The 26790-nt window shown below is 38.7% G+C and overlaps 1 protein-coding gene across 1 annotated transcript in view; it reads left to right on the forward strand.

Annotated features, from left to right (window-relative positions):
* The window catches only part of LOC120631584 (visual system homeobox 2-like), a 168778-nt gene that overhangs the window by 44580 nt on the left and 97408 nt on the right, over positions 1-26790 (forward strand). Inside the window, exon 2 of the mRNA XM_039901221.1 lies at positions 11627-11680. Within this exon, the coding sequence (XP_039757155.1) occupies positions 11627-11680 (54 nt within the window). The remainder of the gene's footprint in view (positions 1-11626; positions 11681-26790) is intronic.

Raw genomic sequence — 26790 nt, forward strand, 5'->3', positions numbered from 1 at the left:
GTTTTATGATTATGGTACACAGCTATCTCCTTAGAGCAATTTATTATTGTATATTAATATTTTTCAAAGTCTTTAGGGCTTTAAGACTTTTTATTTAAATATTTTTGCTAAATTAATATAATTCTAAATAAAACTACCGTAAAAAGAGAAGTAGCTTTTTAATAGCCGAACGATTAATATAAGATATAAGTTCAGCTGGCTTCCTACTTTTAGTAGTACTGCAACTTTATCTTGCCCCACATTAAGTTTGAATATTATTATTAAACACACTAGAATTTTTATTCGAACCTACATCAAAAAGATTGGCAGGAATTTCTGTCCACTGGGCTACAATTGCCAAGTGTCTCAGCAAGAGGTTTGCTGTCAAGTTACGTTACTTTAAATTAACCAATAACCCACTAGTTGATTTTCAAATTGAGTTACATTTGTCTGGTGGGAGGCTTTTGGCCGTGGCTAGTCAACACCCTGTCGACAAAGAATAATGTGTACCGATACGATGGCGCTTAGAGACCGATTTGGGGTCTTAATATAACTACCATACTGTGATTCCAGTCAAGACCTTACTTGTAAAGGAATAAAAAACTCTATATTTAATACAGTTCAGTTGTGCTCGAAGACTTGGTAGATACTGTATTCTCGTTTCACTAAATAGGAGATTACTCTTTAGGCGTCGAAGATGCAATCCTTTGCTCCATATTACAATTTTTTAATGAATATAGTCGAGCGTTTGACTGTAATCACACTGATGGTGCGTGATGATACAGCCTAAGGTGGAGCGCGAAGATGTCTATTTACTCTTGATTTAAATCTACTCATATTATAGGTACAGGGAAAAAAGAAGCTGGAAGGATTCCAGGCTTTTGCGGTGCGAATCAGAGACGACGAAGAAAGGGGATTTTGAGATACCTACCGTCTTTTCCATCAGTGCGTGTATGCTGCCATCTGTAAAAATCACAAGACGAAAAGATCTCGATAACAATGTGGTAGTCTTTTGAGCTCATTGCAATATAATCAGGTTGAGGACAATCAGTGCATTGAGTCATTTCGGTCAAGTTTGGTAAATCCCATTATTGCGAGTTGTGTAAAGGCAAGACCCGCCGGGGGCGGGGTCAGCGTCGCTGGCGGGTGGCTGAGCCGACTAAGCTCGCAGCTATTTCAATTACCGCGGCCGCTCAGCTAATCCGCGAACAAAAGCCCTCTCATAATTCCAGATGCACGCTACTCGGCGGTAGCGAATAATTGAAATTTTATTGGCATCGCGTCGCTGTAATAGATGCCAAGCCCATTGTAGTTTTCCGTATCTGCTAAAATAATGGAGTCATTAAGTTACTTGAGTCATACGTTACGTTGAGTCCACCAATCCTCACTGGTCCAGCGTGGTGGACTACGGCCTTAATCCCTTCTCATTGCGACGAGACCCGTGCCTTGTAGTGGCTCCATAATGGGTTGATATGATGATTAAGGTACTTTGGGATTTATTCACTTGAATAGTCAGGCTGCGTAGATTTCTTTCCCTGCTTCTTTGGTCAAGTAGGGAATAGCATTTTGACAACATATCACGAGTGTAATATACTTGGGAAATAGCATCGCTTTCAACCCGGCTCGTTGTTTACAAGCAGTTTTTTCGTAACGTAGCTTAATTGGTTAAAGCGTTCAGGCCACGATTGCCAGAGAGTCGCAGGTTCAAATCCCGTCGGTTTCGAAATGTTTTATGTGCATTTTAAATTTATTAAAAAGCACTTTTATGTTTAGTTTTAATTATATATATAGCTATCTAGATTCGTATTTCATTTTGGACAAATAACCAACAGATTTAAGATTAACCAATCGAGAAATTATCAGTATCTCAATCGACTTTAGCTGTTGGAAATTTGTGTTGTCCATCCCAAGATTCCGAAAACACGCTGAAAAATCAGTCTTAGCTTCATCAGTTGGCTCGACGATTTTTATCTCATCCCAAGCTGCAATCGTGTAGTGTGAAGGGTTGAAGCTCTAATAGCCTCACTCCTTCCCGTATAATTAAATTAAATAACGCACGCAGGTTTCATGCTAATATTATAAATTCGAAAATATGTCTGTTTGTTCTTTACATAAGTACAGCTCAACCATTGTACAGATCTTGACAAAATTTACCAAATTATACCATTACTTAAAACGCACATAACTTATAGAAAAGTTAGAGATACGTGCTGGGATTCGAACTCGGCCCCCCGAAAGGGAAGTCGAGCTCCTGCCCAATGCGCTATCACTGAACCTATACATTTATAAGAACAGCTAATCATATTAACATTCTGTAAAATTTGTAAAGAAATCGAAGACGAATCGGGAATGGAAAGGTCTCCTCGGGGTATGAGCCAAAATAAATAAATAAACATCACGTACGTAACCCGACAGCTCGTTTTCCCGCTGTTTATATAAAAGATACATTGAAAATGATGTAACAAAAGATTTCCAACAAAACCAGCCGACACACGACTAAACCCCGCGATTATAAATTCCAGCTTAACGCGATAGATTAAAAAACACTCACGGTTTCCTCCGCCACAACACCTATTGAAACTGCCACCCGGGGTCTTTATTGCCCCGCCGTAAGGGCTAGACTCGCGCAAACATCACGTGTGATCGTTTGCATTAAGAGCAAGTGCGTACAAGCGGCGCGACGTGAGATGAATTTCAATGCGGCAAGATGGCCGCCGCGCCGGATGTGTTGACAGACTAATGTTGCGAACTACCTGCAATTATAGACCAATTTGAATATTTTATGTGTACCTTGTGCTTATAGTCCGTATTTTCTTACATGGTGGAAAAAATCTTTTCAGTATTTTTTATAGAAATAGCTTTAAAAATATATATGCGGTTATGTCACTGCCTATGACACACTATATAATAAATTAATAGAAACACTTTAGAAATGTCAAGTTATTCTACTTTTAGTGACTCTATCCTTCGGAAGGCATTCTACCCAGAAGAGCTGGCAAAAAACGCAGCAGATTGCTCTTTTTCAACAATATTATACAGCTTATCTTTAGGGTTTTTCTATTTTGAGGAAGCAGATCGGCCTGCTTCCAAATTTCCAAATTTTTCAATCATTAATTCATCAATCGTATAAAATGTATGAATTTCTTAACGACGAATTTCTTCTTTCTTTCTTCTTCTTGTTTTCACACATTGTTTAAATATATGCATTGGTAGGTCCAAGATTAATTTTCGTAAAAAAGTAGCAGTTTATATAAGATAGGTAACTAAGTAAGAAAAAAACGGTTATAGGTACAGTTTAATTGTCCTCTGCTGCCGGTATTTTATTCGTACAGGTTCGAAACGAAGTCATTCAATCACCAGCCGAGAAATATTGAAATTAAGTTTATTATTTTGCAGCAAAGCAAGTTTTTATGCTTACTGTGAATTATTATTAGAACAATTTAATGATATTTCTTTGGTTCTTTATTACTGAGTTCTTCTATATTAGAATGATAAGCCAAGGTTTTAATTGTCTTTAATTAATTGTTCATGTAAACATTACTCACTTAATTCTTTACTAACGAGAAGCGATTGACAGATTGATGGGCGCATCATGACATATGACTAGTGCCCCTATTTTACGTCGGTTGAGGGGGTGCTGGAATTCGGAAGGGGATCCTTACGCGGTTTCCACACGAGCACAACAACAATAAGAATAAGTAATTTTATTATAGTTAAGTGAATTCTTTAATTAATAATCCTTCCTTAACGAGAAAGTGAGTTCGTTTGTTTGTCCTTCGTTCCCGCCGTAACTAAGTAGCCATCCTAGGCTACTTTTTATGATATAGATTTAAGAAAATAAATGGATTTGTAAAACGCCGGCAACACCTAGATCCTGGTGAAAAATATTTTTACGGCATTATTTTGCGAAATGATTATTTTAGAGTAATTTTTTCCTGACTTATTATTATTGAAGTAAGCTGAGGTAGCCGCTTATTGGGTCTAAATTAACACATAATATAGTATTACCCAGTAATCATTTATATGTGCTGGTAGCCCTTTTTTAATTAAAAAAAAAGATGTTTTAATAATCATAATAACATCGCTTAGATACAAATGACTATATCTGTTTATATGGAATCCTTATGGCTTTAGTTTAAAGTAAAAGGATGTAGGTCTTCACCACCACCGTACAGTAATGGTCACAAATATGTATGAACGCTTCATAGGTGCCTTTGAAAAGTCAACATTAATAGAAAAATAAAAAGAATTTTATTTTGATTTTATGGATTGAACATAGTTAAGTATCACAGAATCGTGATATGGTTAAGGTGTTCTATAATAAAAATACCATACACTTACTAATTTTAGTAGTACCTAGTAGATCTTTTTGTGTCAGAGCTCGTCCGGAGAAGTACTATCGCGATGCTTATTTCTGCCGCTAAGCAGCATTGTTGTAATTACAGGCATATGAGGCTTAATTAATCAGCTTAATGGATACGAGGCAGCAAGTTGCAGGACGTGCCCTTATGCCAAGGGCACGTAGTGCGAAGTGTTGCTCAGTTTGTAGGTGATGGTTTTCCACTTACCATCAGGTGGGCCATCTGAGCTTGGTCCGTCAGTTATTACTATAAAAAAAATTAAAAATCTATTAAGACCCAGAAAAAAAGTTGTCGTATGTCAATATTTAAGTATAGTAAAAGTATAGATACCTATTACAGTAATGCAATATGTATATGCCCTGCAAATTTCCTTTTACATGCTAATTTTAAGATTTGGGGTCCTTGATTATGGGCTAGCTAGCAGGACACGACGCACAGCAAATCTATATACTCATAAGCCCTGCCGTTTCCAAAATTTGTCGGACATTCACCGACAAAAACTCTTGTGGATAACCCAATCACGTCAAAAATACCTCAAAATGTAATAAAAATCGGCGAGTGTAGGGCGAGCCTTAATTAATTTCCGGAACATTTTTGTTAATTAGAGGAGTTCTTTTGCCCGCTCCTGACACCAGCTGACAATGATCGGCTCGTTAGGACGCCTCGCCGACACCCCGGGCGGGTGTTGTTGCTAATTGAGGGCGGGGCTTTCCCCGGGAATTGGGCTTAGGTATTCATCTAATTATTAATCAATCGAATGGTAATAACAAACCCGCAACTTCCAATGTACCCGCGTGTCAACATCTGAAGCAAAGTTCACAAGACGAGAAAAGGAACGTTAACAAATTAACAGTAATTGCTGACGAGAGAGTAATTAACTTTTGATGTTTGTTTTTTTATGGTATTTAGTCTATGGTCTTACGGTTGTGCTGGAAAGGAACGTGATCGCTAACAATGGGTCTGATAAGAAAGCTCTGAATATCTTATTGAATAATAGACAAGCTATGCTCCAGTATCCAACTTACTCGTAACAAGTCTTAGGAAACTGAAGTGGCGGTGAATGTAAATTAATCTTCAAGAAAAATGATAAAATCACTTATTCTTCATCATTATTATATATGAACTCATTACCGGCCCACAAGGCACGGATCACAAGTAGAAGGGTTTAGGCTGTAGACCACTACGCTAGACCTTGGTGGACTTCTTTGAGAACACTATTGAGAACTCTCAGGCATACCGGTTTCCTAACGATTTTTGCCTTTTTGGAGCTAGTGATATCAACCATAACGCACATTACTTAAATAAGTTAGAAGTGAGTGCTAGGATTCGAACTCGGCTATCCGGAATCGAAACCAAAGTCGTACCCACTGGGATATCACTGCTTTTAACCACTTATTAGAGGCAAAAATATAATTAATTCAAAAGTTAATTACGTTAACTTTAATATGCCAACTTAGAGGGTTAAAAACTCTTCCCATGCGTTATGGCAACATTATTCATATTTTCTATTAATCAGGTGCACTGATAGAAAACATGTAAAGATATGGAGGATAGGTTGTATTTGTGTTGTTCTTAATCTCTTACAAAAAGAAGCCCAACAGAGTTTGTTGTTGAATTGTTGAAAAGATACACTAAAAGCTAAGTAACACTTCTTTGATTTCGTCTCTACTTTCTAAGCATTTAAAATGGTATTGAGTTTTGGTTTGGTTTTTATTACGTATATATCTCTGAAGCAACGAGTAACGTATAGAGATAACTATTTCGCAACGTGCATGCTAGCCCAATATTTCATCCCATTATTTAATTAAACTTCACAATCGTTCTACTTAGTGTAAAACCCAACATCTTGCTGAACATTAAATTGCAATACTTGTGACTATATATTACCTACACATGCAAGTAGTTGTGAGTTTAACTTTGGCACGGATCAAATACATCAACGATAAACAGTACAAACAAAATATGAATTCTCTCTCATTCAGTCCTTCTTAATTTATTATTATGGTAAACTGCTACGAGAAGTTAGCGATAAGAGCTAAAATGCCATATAATAGGAAAGCTAAAAGTTAAAAAAAAGCACAAAAAATGTCATAATGCTTACATGCGGAAGCGCCTTTTTCTGTCATAAAAGTTGACATCTATTTAAAATGTCAAGTGGTCGTTCACAAAGATCATATCACAATAGCATTACCGTCTAATCGGCTGTGATCCGAAGCTTTATTCATAGAAGATTAAAAAAAGTACGAAGCAGACTTCCGTGTGATTTACATGTGTTGTACCTCGTACCTACTCTATCAGCGTTAAATGCAATGCTGGCGGAGTCACCTCACTGTGATATTTTCGGGTCCTTGAACACGATTTTTAGAACTGCAGAACTGTGAAAAATGTAACTGTACTATGTTTTTAACTTAATTTGATTGAGTAAGAGCATAACAAAGTTACTAGTAGGTACCTACTACTATTGGTATATTATTTTGAAGATCATGTTTATTTCTTTTTTTCTCTTACAATTTGTATAATTTAATATCCTATGTATTTACGAATCCACGCCTCGACCTCAGAAAGCAGGGTAGCTGCCCACTGCACCAATCGGCCGTCGCAGTGGAGCTAAACCGTCAAAATGCCATCAAAATAAATGAAGCTCGCACAATACCCGAGCGACGCGAACACAGGCCAGCAGTTAGCGAGCCACAAAGGGCCAAGCCACAGATGATTGTCAAAATCTAATTTTTTCTACCACTATCAGATTCCACTGCAGAATGAGGATTAGACAAAAACACGCACAATGGCGCACAGACTAAGGGGAACGTGGACGGAGTCGCTAACGAACTTGCTTATGCGATTGAACGAAGTAGGTGAGCAATTATTAGTGGAAAAAGACACCATAAAATATTTTCTTAACCCTTAGAAAAATACCATAAGTACAAAACACGCAAGAGTACTTCAAGTTTTGTTATTTTCAGACTAAAATTTTACATTGAAATGAGCAAGTTATCTGATCGTTCATTAAGAAGCTTTTAAAAAATCAGAAATTATTACAAGGCTCTTCTAATCGACTTTAATTTATCAATTACAAATACATTAATACATACTAAATAAACAAAAATAAAATTACTACTTTTTCTTTAAAGCCGAATTCGTATTCGAATACGTCTTTACAAGTTTGTTTGGCATGTTATTCGGTGGAATGAACGATCGGTCAAAGTTATTATCCTAACTCTTTTATCATAAGGACAAACAAACTACATAAATATTAATGAGACATGGTTTTTCTAATCTATTAGTAAGTATGTAGTGCATCACCGAGGTGTTCGTTCAATGCTATGCAAAGCAGAGGATTAGGCAGGTATTAGGCAGTATTCGAACCCGGAACCTCCGGCTTCCGTCAGTTTCGTGTAGTCTGTGGGTGTAACGTAATCGCGCCCTCGGACAATCGATGGAAGACGTTTAGTCGACTATTATTTTTCCCTACATCGAGTTAAGTTCTCAAATACAAAGGGAATAAAGACTTCCGCAATTACCGCGGTGGAGCGGAGCGGAGTGGGTAGTAATGGCGGGCGCCTTTGTCCGCGAGAGGTGTTGACCGGCCGCTGCCATTGTGCGTGGTGTGTGGAACAACAACCTCAACGACACACTGTTGTTTCCTGTTCCTCCGCATACCATCTGTTAGCGCTCCATCGCACCTAGCCGCCCGAGTTGAGCTTCAAGAAAACACTACATGCGTTGTCTCGAGTCGCGAATTGGCGGACGATTTTAAAGTTAACATCTCCGAGGATGCTACGGTTTCAGAGCGGAACGTGCGTAGACAGTACATTGCTGTTTGTATGTGTGTTTATCTGTGTTAGTTGTGGAGTATAAGGATAGAAGAAAATGTTATGAATTACACCGTGCAGATTCTCCTGCTATTCGCGGAATAGGAAATTACGCTTTATGTTCTATGTATTCTACGATTTGAATTTAGCGGATGTTGAGAAAACTCATTTTCTTGTCAAAACACTGGTGCGAATTATTTTCTATTGTACACAAAAATAATTGAACGGATCTAAAAGTATTACATATTTTAACGATATTCCCATTACACAGGGATAGCACTATTTTTAGACCTGCCAATTTAGTTTAAGTCACAGTTAGTTACTGAAAGATCTGTATCGCTGAGTGGTCTGGGTATAACAAACACCCTTTTATCTAAGATCACATCAATTTACTTATCAAAGAAAAAAAACATCGGGCTTTGTCTGGGTTTTACCCGCTTAACACTAGTCAATGAGGCGTCCTATGACAATAGAAAGAGGATCAGAAGGGCCTCCTTCACTCGCTGTTGTGCCAGAGTCAACAACTTATTTAGCTTACAGCCACTTCACGGTATTACCAAGCTAATAAGCTGTTGATATGAAGATTACGAAACAGAAGCGTCTATATGATACCCCTGTCCTGTAACTACGCTTTATTTTATACTATCATTACAAAGTTGCAGTAGAGCTTTAGTTGACTGAGCTGGTCTAGGGAAGTACTACCGCCCAGGTATTTTTGAGCATTTTTGCCGACAATCAGTATTGTTGCAACGCTGTCTGAAGGTTGCGGTTCCGGTGTTTCTACAGGTACAAGAGATTTAACCTCAGGATTGTGTACACAAGATGGTTAAAACAAATCGATTAGGGGTATGAGTTTTATATAACTGCCCTCCAGTTAAGATTGCAGTCAAGAGCTAACTTTTAGCATAAAACAAAGCTGTCAAGTTTACACTAAGGGAGTTAGTGACCGAACTTTTGCTTCACTTTTTTTCAGAAACATATAGATAGATGCTAACAACTGTGGTGACATGTCATCTCTGTATACAAGATTTTAGATGAGTATCTATAAAACTGGTGCTGTCGTTATGCTTTTTAAATGATAGCCACCGGTGGGTAAAAAAAATCTGAATAGGACTAAACTGTTAGACACGTTTATTGCTTGACGAACAGAAAGATAATATCAACATACTAATACCATTGAAATTTTTCTAAACTTAATTTAAAAAGAATGAACAAGATAGAGTTGGGGTAAAGCAAAGAATGCGACTGCCCCTTTTATTAAGCAGCAGTTAATGACCCGAAAGGCAATCTCGCCAAATAAACCCTCAGCTGATTTCCAAAATGGATTTCGTAAATTTACTCTGAGACAAAAATAATTTGTCTGTTCGTAATGGAAACTTCACTCAGACATCAGACACGACACTTTTAATTGATACGTATCAATTTAATACAATAATATAATGAGACACTTATGCTTTAATAGTTTAGTGTTTGTACAAAGACTACATTTTCTTGCCTTGGTAACTAAATCAGTTGCGTTCCCAGCGTTCCATGGAAAAGGTATTGTTATAAGCACATGATGCTTAACACCTACAGTTCAGGTTGATGGGCAGAGGGTGTCACATTGTAGTCCGTATTCAGCCATCTGCTGTAGTAACTATTTAAAAAAATAGTCGTGTTTGTCGCGGTCTTGTCGCTAATCTGCGTCGATTCTCGCCCGAAACAATTCATTTGTCTGTGGCGTCGGCAATAAAGTTGCTGAAACGACGCGGCTCCCGCGCGCCGGGCCGGTGCCGTGCCGGACCGGAGCAGGTAAATCGCGGCAAGGAGTTTTAAATTGGAATTCCTGGGAGTGCAATAATTGTTGTCGCTTAATTAATGTAGAACAGGGAAAAAGTCGTGCTATGTTCCCAAGTGATGGAGCTCGAAGTTTTTGGCGAAGAAGAGAAAGTGTTTGGCGGTACGGTGTACGGTAACGAACTTATAAATAACTCAATCTGATGCAAGCTAGTTATATATATGTATATAGTATATATTCATGTCAAAACTTTAATTAATATTAAATAGTCACAGGCATCATGAAGCATCGGAGATAGACACATGCGGGTGGCCTGTCGGAAACCTGTGGTGAGATATGGTATCACCCTGCGGCTTCTAGGTGAAGATTGTGTATTGATAATGATTGTGTAAGACGACTATGATCTCTAAGCATCATCATCATCATCCTAATAACCCATTACACATTGAGAAGTATTTAGGTCGTACTCCATCACGTTGGATTGGATGGGATTGGTGGATTCCACACGCCTGAGAACATTGAAGAGAACTTTCAGGCATGCAGGGTTCCTAACAATGTTTTCCTTCAACGTTAAAGCAGGATATATTTGAATTGCTTAAGAGAAAGATCGCATCATAAGCAGTAAACGTGTCTACAAAAAATAATATTCGTTAAGCAAGAAGTAATAAACATGTATGCGATGTAGCTTGCGAATACCCCAATATTTTAGGATAATAATTTACGTGATAACTATCATGTAAATGTAAGTTTGTTTGTTACGCTTTCACGAAAAAAGCTAAACCGATCATCATGAAACTTTGTACACATATTCCTGAACGTATGAGAAGTAACATAGGATGCTTTTTATCCCAAAATTAAGCTCAGTTCTTTTGGGCGAGGGGACGAAAGTGTTTGACGATTTAACACCATAACGCTGTCAAATGATAACAAGTAGATAAGTAATGATTAAACTAATTACTTTTGTACTTTAGAGGTTATAATATCCGTTTGATTTTGCTCAAATTTGGGGTAGTCGGACAGAACTCCTCAGCGGACGGCAGCAAGCCCGTCATTAAATACATAAAGTGCTGCCACATTTATTAGGCCCTCAGTGCTAGGACTAAATAAAAGTTGTCCAAAATTGTTCCTAGTTACTTTACGCTTCTTCTTCTTAATGATTCTTCCTTTAATGATTACTATTCTTTGGAGGAGCTGAGATTGATTAGACAGTACTTTTAAGACATTCTTTATTATGTGAATTGAAACTACACCAGCTCTTTTTTCTTTCGTAAAACAAAAACAAACGCAGACAAAGTCGCGGGCAACAGCTAGTTATAATAATAATTGACATTAAAACGCTACTTAGAAATACTAAATCTTTCGAAGGCATCTTAGGCTAAGAAAGGACTTTTCTATAATCGGTTCGGGTAAGGAGGGGACACGGTAAAGGTTGAAAGTCTGTACGATGGATCTGATGTTTTGGTCTTGTAACAATTAATTTTAATCGAAGCACTAATTTCACCTATTCTAGGTTTTTAAAATATCAATCTTAATGAAGAATAAGTTTTACATATTATTATGTACGTTAATAGCGTGAGACGGCCATATTTAGTCCTTGTAAATACTTATTTTAGTTCAGCAGGAGTTGTCGCGATCGCTGGCACGTCAGTCGGCGGTATTGTATAAGTTAGATTAATGTATTGTTTACTTGTTCGCAGGTTTCCCGCAGATCAAATCACCTTACAGTCCCAGCGCACAGCCTCACCTTACAGGTTAGTACTTACCTACCTTATCTAGCATTAACAAACATTACTGAGTATTTCAACTAGATTTTATTCGCAATGTTTTTCTTGTAATTCTGAGAACTCTACTGTAAGTTTAAGAAAGAATATTTAGACCAGCGTTAATAAGACTATTTTGTTGGTAAGTAAGGCAACGTTGATCCGTACCTATTGGAGGGCTACCGGCTACTGATCGGAATTTCTTCCACTCGTCACACGTCGGATAGCAAATTAATCCGAGGTTCATAGTCATTATCATTAACTTTTGATAATAATAGTTCTCTTAAAGTTGGAGTCATAATCGTATCGTTTGCAATTTCGTACCGAATTAATTTTCACCGTTGGCTGCAGGAAGCAGAACGCTCATATGGTTTCTAAACAGATTAATATTTTTAGAACTGAAGATCCAAAGTTGCCAACTTAATAAAAATCTGCTTTGTAAAAATGTAATTGTTTCTTAGTTTCTCCTTCTTAGACACAATAATGGGTCACCGCTCCTTTTCTGGCTGAGTTTAACTGGTAGCTGTAAGGGTATCGACAGCGTAACCTGGCGGGATAAGGAGCCTCGGAATTAGGCTATGCTATGAAAGAGTTTGAGCCCTAGGGCTCGAAGAATCTAAGAGATCGTCGGCCCAAAGGCGCCTCATGGTGAGGCTGAACCTTGGCTTGCACATATATAGTTAAAGCCACCAAGTGGCGATGGCTACTTTTTATCCTGAGATAACAAAGGTTAGATGTAGATTGATAAAGACCTATTAATAAAATAAACCCGTCGTATGTGTGTTTGTAAAGAAGGTGCGTAATCTAACGTTAACGAATTCCAATTGGCATATCGTCCTGAAACAAATACTAAACAATATACCTCGCTGCTGATTTAGGAAAGTGGCTGAAGGGGGTGCGGGCGGGGTGGGGTCCCTCGTGTGCCCCCGCCCCGCAGGCCGCTGCCACCCCGCAGCGCCGCTACCCCCGGCTTTGTCTCAGTAATGAATCCGCCAAACGTCAAACGTCACCGCGCACGCCCCGGCCGATCGCACAAATCATATGCCAATCTATCCCCCATCGGAAAATCAACTTTACACTTTCAAACATAGAACACCCTTTTCTTTAGATAGTTCGGGATGAATACACCCATTCAAGAGACATCGTGCGAAGAGATTTGCTTAGGTGGGACGTGAGGTTTTTGAAAATATCCCGTTAAATGTAAATTAGAGAGGTCGAGAGACACGACTGTGACTCAAATTACTCAATTACGTGTTCCACTTCAGTCGTTAGTCGGTACACGTGGAACATGTTAGCACAAGTTCGCAACCGTAGTACTATAAGGTTACTTTCCGTCAATCAAACCAAATTTTTATGGGAGAACCGATTCATTGTCTACTTTTATAATAAATGGCATAGCCTGATCCATTCTGAAATGTTTTACAGACAGCCTTGATGTTTTAATAGAAGAATAGGTTTTACCTAACCTAACAAGATTGGGTGATAACGACACAAAATTATCATGTCATGAGTCCACTCCGGTTCACTGAGTGGAAACCCACCCCGGTGGAGTATGCGCTAAATCATGAACTAGCCATCAGGCAGTCAAAAGTATTGTTTGTATAACACTCGGGTCAGTGCCTCGGTAAAGTATGACAATATTATTGACAAGTTATCACCATCCTAAATCTTATATTTAGACCCTAATGATGGTGCTTTCTCAGTACCTACTCAGCTATTTCTTACGGGCCTCCTATGCAAAAGTTCGTGTGTCTAGAGATACCTTATCGTAGCTGGACGTTGTCTATCAGTCGGTATGAGTTTGTGTTAGTGAGGATGTGTTAGGTGGACATTTATTATTTAAGTTTTAAACCACGGGCCAGCTACTTCCCTGGCATCAGCACCATCATTATCATGAGCCTAAGGATGTCTCACTGCTGTGCCTCTTCTCATGAAGGGGAGGGAGTTTTAGAGCATAGACCAAGCACGCTGTTCCATATTGGGTTGGTATGTCCAGGTTCCCTGTAATTACTTAGTATAGTTAGTTGGTAGTAAGGTAAGATGTTTTCAATTTAAACAGAATTATGTACAATTATAATATTAAGTTATTTCAAAATAGCCAAGTAAGTTAGCTTAAAATTTTGACTTAAACCATGAATTAGTTGAAAATAAGTCTTTTGGTTAAAATTATTTAGATTCTTTGAGCACTAATAAACAAGTAGGTAAACCTTTCCATTTGTTTTTAAATAAACTTTTTCTTCCAATAAGCCACTTGTACTATCGGCGGTAGGTGGCGCCACGGAGGCGGTTATCGGCAACGATTCGGAATGTGTGCTCGGCGTGTGTCCTGGTAGCGCCGCAACCCTAGCGGAGTCTGAAAAGCGGTTCGCAGAAAACAAACCACCTGCCCGGCGGGGGCCCGGCAGCCATTTGTAAAAATTGCCTTCGCCGCCATTTCTACGCGGGAATTTCATATTTGGAACGCCGCAGGGAGGAATCCACGAGTAGATTTGAGTTTTGACATTTTTACCATCATGGCCGCGCTTTTTTATTGTTTCTAAAACAATGAACGCGATGGTCGTTTCGCGTGCCATTGTTTAGAAGGACGCCATTTTTAATTTGAAAATTAGGGGTAAGAGTCGTTTGTGCTATGTACCTACGGCGAACAATGCGTTTATGTAAGTGCTCGGAGTCAAGACGTGAGGTTCATTGGTCAACCTGCAATTGTTTATATAAAAACAGCACCTACATTAATATTGAGGTGGTTTTTTTGTACATAGGTAATCCTACCAAAATAAATAGGGTATTTTTTATTTAAAAAAAAAAATCATTTCAGAATCGACGTAGTTACGAAATAGTAAACACACAGCCGAACAGACGAATACATGTACAGAATCTACTAACGTCTGAAACTATAGGTGTTCGTGTACTAACAAATTAAAACAAAGAACAGTCTTAAGGTTTGTTTAGAATTTAGTTTTTTTGTCGAATCCAATTGTTACTAGACGTGACCACCGAAAAGATACTAAATTGTATGAAATATTTCAGTTACCTGTCGAAAAGCTCCTAAATTTCTATCGATTAATCCTTTAAAAAAATAAACAAACTTGACTGTGTTAGACAATAGTAACTAATTTCTAAGAAACTGAAAATCTAACTACTGCACTCATTTCGGATAATTTGCTGCTTATTGTGGATCTCCATCTTATCTTTCCAAGTATTTTCATTACATCGTCACCACATTTAGGTGTAACAAACATGAAGCACCATTTCAAATTTAAAGAGAAAATTAAAATCGCTTTAGATTTGACAAAGGTCATATCAACAAAAAAGCTTATTTCCAAGGATCAGCATCAAATAATATTATTAATAGCAAAAAATAGGGCCAACTTCACAATGCACTATATATAAAGATTAAACATTTATATTTGACGCATATAAAGAGTAACATTGACACACAATAAATCCAGCCTTTGAATTATAGCGTTGCTCACGAGAACCTATACAGCAGCACCTTGACGCATTGATACATGATGCACAGCCAACACCGCTACGTAAATTAATAAGAAATATGGACATAACATTATTTAAACGGTAGATGCATATTGGATATTGGATAGAAGCAGGCGTTTCACGGTAGATGCGTTCTAAAAAAGTATTTTCGGAAACCTTAAAGGGGTCTCAACCCTTTATGGGGGATGAGCTTAAGTATGGAGTGTCTTTGTGGCCCATAAGCGAAACTCATAGACAAAGCGCAATGTCTTTAATAAGGGAACTTTGATGGCAATAGAGAACCAAAAACCCCTAACTTTTCCTAGAGGAATTTGTTTTCGACAATTTATCATCGTAGATTGAAATAAAACCTAGACGAAGATATTACAAAATAACAATTCCCCTATTTGTCAATCTACGTGGATTGACACGAGGCAGATTGTAACTGGCAACATTTGCAATCGAAGTCACACGTTACATATTCATAGCCTCACTTCAGCAGTCCGCACTCGCCTGAACTTCGCAACTTTGTAAGCGGGAATTGAGTCAGCTCGGCTCGTGCCCGCACTTAGCGAATGGACACAGAACATTATAATATGAATAATAATATGTATTTACATATAATCAGGCATCTACTACTTAAGTTTACGAGAAAACTTGCGGAACATCGGTCAATTGTAATGTGACAACAGGGATGTTTAAAAACAATTTTGGCTACGCCATAAAAACACAAATAGGCATATCTTATAGAAATATCCTTTGGTTCACCTGGTTACTATACTAAACGTTTTATTGTATTTAAGTCTTTGTGCTTTTGGACGTCGAAAGTTCTATCTTCTTCTTCAGAAGCACACAAACAAATAAATAACCTATTATAATTTTATAATAGTAGAGAGGAAACAGTTTTTTTTCCGTCACATTGGGATATTTTCCGCCTGTTACAAGGATACATTTCAGCTGCTTTTATCTGCACCTTATTACGCAGGCTATAAGGTCGTGATTGGCTTTTGTCAAGGGTGTCACCACCACAATATCGGGTGTCACAGACGCCGCTAAGTGGCGACGTGTAACAATAACAAGTTATTAGTGTTGAAGACACTCCGAAGTATCAAATGTTCCATTTGTTTTTATATGACAACATTATTGAGTTCTGAAAACGTTAAAAATAATTAGTTAGTCTCCTCGGGATTTGCGCCAATGTAGCTGTTGATTCTAATTAATTAGTTTTACTGTGGTAAGGCTGTATTTTAATCATAAACTTTTTATAGGTCCACCAAAATAGAATTTCTGATGAGAGGGCGCTATCCCAGTATATCTCAGTCTCACAATCTGCGAAGGTACGCTTTCTGAAGCCACTTCTAGTTCGCAACTTGTTGAGCTACGTCCGGAAATCTGGATTGTTTACAGAACTTCGTATTTCTAGCATGATCTCCTCCAGCATCACAGGAATTGAGTGACTTTACTGGCAGTTGCTAATCTGCTGAGACTTCTCCTTACAGCGACGAGTATTTAAATTTCGGTGACATATTATGCGATTTCTATAAAGACGAACTGTGCCATTTCGATGAATAACTAACTGCATGGGGCAGTGGATAATATGTAATACTTCAGACGTATAACGAAGCAGAAATACGTACGCCGCGAATTGCTACTAAACTTTGATCTGAACAGAAATTAAAAATCGCTTACGATCTAGACTACAGCTCCAGTCAATAGACAACACCCCAAGTGCCACTTAGTGCACACGAGTGCTAGCCCTCTTCAGATGCAAAGTATGCTAATTTGTAGTCCCTAATCAATTTATGACTAATTCCGAGTCATCATTTCTCTCCGAGTGGCTCGAGTCGCCGGAGCGCCGCGGAGTGAGTCTTGAGTGTTGACAGCCGATTAAAAAGCTTGTAATAAGCGAAACACTGTGCAAACATGCTCCCCCTGCCGGCGTGAAGCGAGCAAACAAGCGGAGACAATTGCGTATTCCATTACAATCGCAGATGTGCTCAAATAGTTTATTTCCACCGAGGCGGAGTGGAGAGAGCCACTCGTCTCCTCTCGGAGCACTCGCGCAGAACAGACAAACGAATAGCTGAGTGCCGATTACTGCTGCCCCAAAGTCTTGCTCATCATTACGGGCCACCGGCTGCCTAGCGATAGCTTGCACGTTTAGCAATCACAAACAGTCACTTTCTCTTATAACCACATCGATATTATCTATATCAATTTTCCCTGACCGATTTCAGCCGAGGTGTTCAATCTTCAGAGAGATTTACCAACTACGCGGTATTATTAGATATTAAAATGCACCAGTGTGTACGTAAACACAGGTAGGTGCACTCTATATTCCCTTACTCACATAGTCCGATGAGACCGCAGATCCGATACGACGGAAAGAGATCAAGCGCTGAACCGACAGCTTTACGTGCTCTCCGACGCACGGAGGAAAATCACCGCAAATCTCCAAACACCAGGCTGATAACAAGAATTTCTTGATACAAAAATCCAATAGTATTTATTGGCCTGACTCGGAAATCGCTCCCAAGACCTGAGGATCAGCATTCGAACATGCTAGACCGACGAGACAGAAAACTTTCTATTTCTAGTCTAGTATAGTCTCATCTATATCAATATTATAGATAACAACGTGTGTGTGTTACCTATGTGTCAACCACTGCGCAAATCTTTACGAAATTTGGTACAGAAATAGCTTGTATCCTGGATACGGACAAAGGATATATTTTTATTTTTAGTCCAGGACAGTACCCAGGGTGCGTTGCCATTGCATTCGAGAAACCAGCCTTTTTAACCTATGCAATGCGTCTTAATAAAAAAACAGATTTTGACAACATTTTGCATAGATATAGATTGCATCCTGGACAAATATGGGAGCTTTTATTGCCCGGAAAAATTAGAAGTCTCCTTCGGGATTATTAAAAAACCGAATCGCTCGCGAACGAAGTCGTGGAAAATAGCTATTAGTTATTGCATCGTTATTTCGGATGAAGCTCTATAAACTTTAGTGGCGTTAGAATGTTGGAAATCCAAGTTCTAAAAGATATCGCACTGCACTGGTTCGGCAATTGCCAAAAAATGCCCTATTCTGCCGCAGGAAAACTCTGTGACACATATTTTATGTGGTAGGAAAACTATCTCCCCTATAGCTCAGTAATTACATGTTAAACTAAATATTACTATCATTCTTATCCTATATTGAAAAAGAAAATTAACAAATTCTTAATTGGTAGCTCTCAAAACTTGAAATGATAAGTAAACTACCTCGATCGAAAAGAATTCTGAATTTTCACATTAAAATTAATTTATAGGGTAAAAATAACTTAAATTGAATACTCTTTTTTACCTAAAGTTCTTTTGCAATGTTAATAAATAGTTAATTTTTAAGTATTTGCATCGGTTTAACATGAGAACTACAAAAGTTCTAAAAGTGCCCAATTTTCGACAATTCCGTCGAATATGATTTTTATTATGTTGCCCTATTAAGCCATCTTGCTATGCTTTAAGTACCAATCTGATTAGTAATAGTGACTTAGTTAAACAATGATTACTTGCTACCCTCTCGCGATATTACCGAGTAAACTCCAACAGCACATGTAACTGGAGTTTGCAATCAAAGGACTAATTACCGGCGAGTGTTCAGCAAATATTCGCGACCACTCAGCGTAGGTTGTGTTACAGAATTCAATTAGAAAACACTCTATACTAAACTACGCAGCGCTATCATACGTGCAGACATTATTCACTTCTATTCCCTGTTCCATATGGTTTAAAATGTTCTGTAGTGTAGCGCCGGATAGATTTTCACTCATGGTGGATGTGATCCTTTTTTTTAAATGGAATGAAATGGAACGTTATTGGTATTTTGTAATAGGTTTAGGTATATGAACTCTTTATGAAATAAATTATAATGCGATCGATAAGATAATACACGACTGTTTGTAATGAACATTGTCAAAGAATGATCATACCTAGATCAGTTTCCTTTATTTCCCGTTTTTGGCGAACGAATTTCCTATATTACACATCGAACGTACAATCGAAGCGATCAATTCGGCACCTTTGCATAACGAGCCTACAAAAATACTTTACGATTACTCCCCTCCCCCCCAACCGACCCCTCTCTAGGCCACTGATCGAATAATGAATTAAGTGCCGATCACACCAGACAGTTTACCATTCGACTACACAAAAACGAACCTTATCGGTTTGAATTAAAGATGAGTACAGGTGTTTTATTAGGTCGAGGAGGGCTTTCTCGAAGGAACACGCCATTAGCAATGATAATAGGTAGTGTCCCGCAGAGTGCCAGCTCATTACCCGCGCCTTCGACGTCGGTTATCATACTTTGACGGCATACATATTAACGATTTCTCGCTTCAAAGAAAGCTTTGAGGTGACACTGTTTTGATAGCGCCGCGTTTTAGATTAGATTTAATCATTTTTTTCACCGACTAATTTAATCATGTTCTCAATTCAGTTTTCAGTATTAGACTGAATACTGTTTCTCTTGTGATTATTTGTAAGTGGATGCTTTCAGGCAGTTCTCATTGAAAATTGGTAACTTCTGTTAAACATATATTTTTGATATCATCATCATCATCAACCCATAACCGGCCCAATACAGGGCCCGGGCTAGTCCGTAGTTTACCACGCTGGTCAAGTGCGGTTTGGTACACTGCACCGTTGCACATTATGGAGTACTCTCAGGCTTGCAGGTTTCATCACCATGTTTCCCTTCATCGTTGTGATATAAAATTAAAAACACACATAACTCCGAAAAGTCAGTGTTGCGTGCCGGGGATCGAACTCGGCCTCCACGAAAGGAAAGCCGAAGTCTTACCGACTAGGCTGTCACCGCTTTGCTTTTTAGTATAGCTGTACCTACTAGAAACATATGCTTAATTTATAGGTAATAGTTATATTTTTGATTAGATGCTATTGCATTACAATTTACAAAAAATATTAGCAGTCTAACTGTTCACTTATAGGCATGGTACCTACCCAAAATGCTGGCGCTATTAAACCTTTGAGTTGCTAGACTTAGCCATTGGGCTACATATGGGCCAGCTCCTCGGGTCACCAGATGTCAAAACCAACTTTTGGGACATGATGTTATTAAAATTTTTCATGTCCGAAGACCATGGGCCCAGAGTCTCAAACGCAAGCGCCGCAAAAACGTAGTCATTACAAATAACGGAGTATTTACGGCGCTTAAGCATTTGAGCAGATTCGGCAGCTGCACCCGCTTTTTGGGACGTACTCGGCAAATGAGAAACTGCCAACGTATCAACTCTAGCGCACTAGCGCACGCCCCATCGACCACGGAACTATAGTCATACCGTGGTCTCGTGTAATCATCAACCGAAAGGTTCCGATTGTGCAGGAATAGACGCAGAGGCCAGCACTTCGATTACAACTAAACCCATGGTGACCAAATTGATCCACACGAGTGCCACAAGGGCAGTAATGAAGCTCGCATACCTTAATTTCAAAGCGTAAACATACAGAGAAGCGATGTCTAGCTGAGCTGTGAGACAGTTATAATAATTGTGAACTAATTTCGGATCTCCAAATTTGAATTTGTTCACGTACACTGAGCATGCGACAAATTATTTTCTCCGTAAAACAATTCTTACGCAAAAAAAGAAACGAGAATTTTCCGCAAAGGCGCCCGATTTATACCAAACTGACAATCATCTTAACATTGACTGCTCAAAACCCTGGCGAGCATTGTTGGCGCTCGCCGGAGTGGAAAAATATAATGGCTGGATAATAACATTATAGCTTTCTTGTGAGGGGGGGTGTCGGGGGAGGAGGCGGAGCGCGTCCGACGCAGGTCTTACAATCGTTGTAGGTCATTTGGGATAGGGCAGATACTTTTTACGATTATAACTAGGACAAGTGCCCCTGGCAATCCTAGTTTGTATAAGACCGCAAATTGGCTACTGTCGCCTACAACTAATTGCTTTACTCAAACTTCTGCCTGTGAATTTGTGACATTTTAGATAAAAGAATAATTAATAATTTAAGGTCAGATCATTGTGGTCAACTTATTACTGTTTTAAATACTATCAATAAAAGCAGACAAATTATAAAGTGTAGGCCAATAACTAAGACTAAATTATTGCGATTCAAACGTGAAATTTCTGCGAAAATCCCTGGTATTGCGTGCGAACATTTTCATCCGGACAGTCTTTATAGTGCACTATTTAATACTCATCATCATCATCATCATCATCACATCAACCGATAGACGTCCACTGCTGGACATAGGTCTTTTGTAGGGAGTTCCAAGTTCCACGATTCTGAGCCGCTTGGATCCAACGGCTACCTGCGACGCGCTTAATGTCGTCTGTCCACCTCGTTGGGGGTCGACCAACGCTGCGCTTACCAGTACGGGGCTGCCATTCCAGCACCTTGGGACCCCAACGTCCATCCTTTCTCCGAACTATGTGCCCGGCCCATTGCCACTTAAGCTTCGCGACTCGTTGAGCTATGTCGGTAACTTTGGTTCTTCTACGAATCTCCACATTTCTGATTCGATCGCGTAGAGATACTCCGAGCATAGCTCTCTCCATCGCCCGCTGAGTGACTCTAAGCCTTCTTATGAGGCCCATAGTTAACGACCATGTTTCAGAGCCATAGGTCATCACTGGCAACACGCACTGTTCGAAGACTTTCGTCTTCAGGCACTGAGGGATTTCTGACGAAAAGATGGCACGGAGTTTCCCGAACGCTGCCCATCCGAGTTGGATTCGGCGGTTCACCTCCTTCTCGAAATTGGACCTACCTAACTGGATCGTGTGTCCTAGGTATACGTATTCGTCAACAATTTCGAGTGCAGTGTTCTCAACGATTACTGGTTGAAGCGGAACATGAGCATTAGACATAATCTTCGTCTTGCTCATGTTCATTCGTAGGCCAACCTGTTGAGAAGCTCTGCTGAGGCCATCGAGCATCGTATTTAGGTCTCCCAGAGTCTCTGCCATTATGACTACATCGTCGGCAAACCGAAGTTGAGTGATGTACTCGCCGTTAATGTTGATGCCAAGTCCGTTCCATTCCAGAAGCTTAAAGACGTCCTCCAACGCAGCGGTAAATAGTTTCGGGGAGATAACATCTCCCTGTCGCACGCCTCGCTGCAATTGGATTGGTCTCGTAGTCTGATCCTGTATACGAACTGACATAGTGGCGTTTTTGTACAAACACTGCAACACTTGGATATACCGGTAGTCAATTCGGCATCTCTGCAGTGACCTAAACACAGCCCAAGTTTCCACCGAATCAAAGGCTTTTTCATAGTCCACAAACGCTAAGCAAAGTGGCCGGTTATACTCTTCAGTCTTCTGTATAACCTGCCGCAGCGTATGAATGTGGTCTATGGTACTAAAGCCCTTACGGAAACCGGCTTGTTCGGGAGGCTGGAAGTCATCAAACCTACGAGCGAGACGATTCGTAATGACTCTCGAAAACAGCTTGTAGATATGACTCAGCAGCGAGATGGGTCTGTAATTCTTCAACAAGGTATTATCACCTTTTTTGAAGAACAGAACCACCACACTCCTGTGCCATGCCTCTGGCGTTGTGCCTTGGTGAATAACGGAATCAAACAATCGCTGAAGGACTCTCAGTATCGGTTTTCCACCTGCCTTCAGGAGTTCTGCCGTTATTCCGTCATCACCCGGCGCCTTGCCATTTTTAAGCTGCTTGAGAGCCACACTAATCTCGTATAGGCTGACGTCTGGGATATCTTCGGTATAGTGTCGAGTGGGACGTGACGTGACGTCTGGGATTTAATACTATAAACAACGAATTTAATAGAGTATTCAACTTTAAGCACATCAATGTCAGTAATAAATTAAAATTTAGTGACTGGGCTACTGTAGATATATATAAAAGTAGGGAGAAGTTGTATGAGCTGTATGATGAAAAACAATTTAATCATACTCCAACTTTCGTAGAACACGTAAAAAAATACTCTAAAATATTTAAGAATGTTTGCACTAATGCGAAATTGCTACACATTAAATATAGTATAATGAAATCTGATAACAAAGTACAAACAACCTGGAAAATAGTTAATTACGAGTCAGGAAAAACTAAATCTCGTGATGTGGATTTTGAACTTATTGTTGATAACAATAAAGTGACGTCTGACAGGGAGGTTGCTAATACTTTCGAAAACTTCTTTCAGAATGTTCCCATTTTGTTAACAGATTCTCTAAGCTCTTCACCAATAGCAGCTCAGCGTATATTGAGAGATAATGTTAAAGAGTGCAATGTTTTATTTAATTTTAAACATATATCTGCAATAGATATTGTAAAGAATTTCAGGTTATTAAAGTTGAAAAAAACCGGTGATCTGTGGGGTATGTCGGTGATGGTCATTTCTAACATTATTGACGTTATTGCCCCTTATCTAGCCGTAATTTTTAATGAATGTGTTGATATGGGTATTTTTCCGAACCTAATGAAATGTAGTAAATTAATACCCCTTTTTAAATCCGGTCATAAAAATGACCTTAACAATTACAGGCCTATTTCAATCTTGCCAACTCTTGTCTTTGAAAAAATTATACTTTATCAACTTTTAAATCATTTTAATGTAAATAACTTACTTCATCCGGAGCAGTACGGCTTCACTAAAGGTCGTAGTACAACGGATGCAGGCGCAAGACTCATAAAGCATATTTACGATGCCTGGGAACGTTCGCAGAATGCCATTGGTGTTTTCTGTGATCTGTCCAAAGCATTCGATTGCGTTGAACACAAAACGTTGTTATTAAAACTAAGCCACTATGGCATCAAAAACGTTGCACTCAATTTAATTGCCTCTTATCTAAGTGATAGAGTTCAAAGGGTATGCGTAAAAGACATAAAGTCTAAGGGATCATCTGCCTTAATGGGTGTCCCACAAGGCTCAATTTTGGGTCCCTTATTTTTTTCTGGTGTATATAAATGATCTGCCACACCATGTCAGGGGCACTTGTGAGATTGTACTGTTCGCAGATGATACATCTCTCATTTTTAAGACTGATAGAAACAAAGATAATTTTGACGACGTAAACCGTGCTTTGTCACATGTGTCAGACTGGTTTACTGTTAATAACTTACTTTTAAATGCAAAAAAAACCAAGTGTTTGGAATTTGTTTTGCCTAACGTAAAAAAAATTGATAAAAACATCATAATAAATGGAGAAACACTTAAAATAGAAAACTCCACTGTTTTTCTAGGAGTGACCTTAGATTGTAAACTACAGTGGGGTACCCATATAGAAAGCCTAGCGAGTAAACTCAGCTCAGCTGCATATGCAATCAGGAAAATTAGACAGCTTACCGATGTTGAAACAGCTAGGCTTGTTTATTTCGCATACTTTCACAGTATTATGTCCTATGGGATCTTGCTGTGGGGAAAAGCTGCAGATATTGAAAGTATATTTATACTACAGAAAAGAGCCGTACGATCAATATATAAACTTGGATCACGCGAATCGCTTCGTGAAAAATTTAAAGAAATAGGTATTCTTACAGTAGCTTCGCAATACATTTATAATAATATAGTCTTTGTGAGGCAAAATATTACTCTTTATAAATCAAAAGCTGAAATTAACAATCGACTTACCAGAAACGGTCATAAATTAGTGATATCTGCATATCGTCTGCGAAAGGTGCAGAACTCCTTTGTGGGGTTGAGTATACGCTTTTACAACATGATTCCTAAGGAAATTCTTGACCTACCAATGCATACATTTAAAAAATGTGTAAAAACTCATCTAGTACAGCGAGGTTACTATACATTTGATGAATTCCTCAATGACAAGGTAGAATGGAAGCAGCCAGCCTCGCTCTCATCTCCCGCAAGATAGCAAAATGATTGTAAATGTTGATGTTGGAAAAGAGCAACTACTGAGTTTCTTGCCGGCTCTTCTCGGTAGAATCTGCTTTCCGAACCGGTGGTAGAGTCACACAAACATGCATACTTGACGTTTCAAAAGTGCTTATATTAGGCCTACTTGAAATAAATGAATTTTGAACTTTGAATTTTGAATTTTGAATGACATGTACCACAGTACTCACACCTCCGCACATATAGAAGAGAGGCATAATATTTTTGACTAACGTGCGCTGTGGATGAGAAAGTAGCAGGTGCAAACGTTCGATTGTTCGAGCAAAGCAAAGCAAAATTAAAAAAAAAGCCTTTGTATTTAAAAAAAAGTGCAGTGATCAGCAATCAATATTTCCATTCTGTTTTAGAAAAAAAACAAAAAATTACTCTGAAGTGTTTCAATAAAAAAAAATTTTTTGAAACAAAGCGAAAAAGTAGGTGTTGTATATATTTTAATAGTTTAGTCGCGATCAGATCAGAACGAAAGATGTATATCTTTCGTTCTGATCGCGACTAAACTATTAAAATCGTATTTATGTATAAAATTGAATTATCGTTGTTTGATCCGACTCTCCTAACGTAAGGTTTTGACCCTCTATAAAAAAGGAGGTTTTTGGATTTTTTAAATAGATATTAGATATCGCCTTGCCAGATATCTTATTGAAGGTAAGTTAGATATAATAATAAGGATTAGATATGTTTTTTTGGTAAAATATTCTCGTTGAGTGATGCTGGTAATTGTATCAACTCGCGTCCCCCCCTGGCGTCGCCCGCTTACAGCCGAGAGCGCAGGAGCTTAGGGTGACTTTCTATTAGTACATGCACCAAGACAACCTCGACAATTAATTAATCATATTGTAAATAAGAGGATTTCAAATAAACTCGAATTTTCATGTTGTAAGTCCATTTTTTTCGGTTTTTATTTATCCCGTGGACTTCCCGTCTCCAGGATGCTATCTCTATGCAAATGTTTGTCAAGTTCGGTTTAGCAGTGAAGGCGTGCAAAGATGACTAGGGCCATTCTTTGAACCCCCCATAATTCTGTGTCCATCAGTGATTGAGCTGACATTTTTTACATTCATAATATTAAGTATGGAAGTATACTATGTATAAGTAACATTGTCATCTATTTACAGTGGGTGAAAAGAAGAGAATCAAGGTTATTTATAGCTTAAACGTAATAAGAACCATTGGAACTTAAATATGTTTCCAGAGTCAGAACTATCCCACACGTGCATCTAGGACTTAAACTATTTGTGTTAAATATTTGTAATAAGGCCTGATACAAAAAGAGAAAATATCATTCAATATCCTCATAAGTCATAACACATAAGTCAAACAAAGTCGCTCGGGAGGCCTTGACCGCTCAGATCTTTTATACTACGTAACGTATTTTAATGCAGTTTCAGCAATAGAAAGTTTAATTCTGCAGGAAGGCTTGTATATCGAAAACATGCATGTTATAAAAAAAAGCGAAATAATTTAAAATTGATTTGTAATGACATCACATTAGTCGTAACAAACATAATTACGTGCGCTTACCGAATGGGTTAAGGAATCTCCGACGTAAATTCACGTGAGTGTGTCTGATTAAACAATAAGAAAGCTTGTTACGAGTTTTCCAGCAGCAGTTACGAGCGCAAGTGACCGTGCTAGTGGAACGCCACCCTTAGCTTCTTGTAGGTCACCAGCTAGGGGACTTGGTGTCAAGGGCCTTCAATTAGTCGTAGGTGCC

This window comes from Pararge aegeria, chromosome 18, assembly GCF_905163445.1.
Source record: "Pararge aegeria chromosome 18, ilParAegt1.1, whole genome shotgun sequence".
In the NCBI taxonomy this organism is placed as follows: Eukaryota; Metazoa; Arthropoda; class Insecta; order Lepidoptera; family Nymphalidae; genus Pararge; species Pararge aegeria.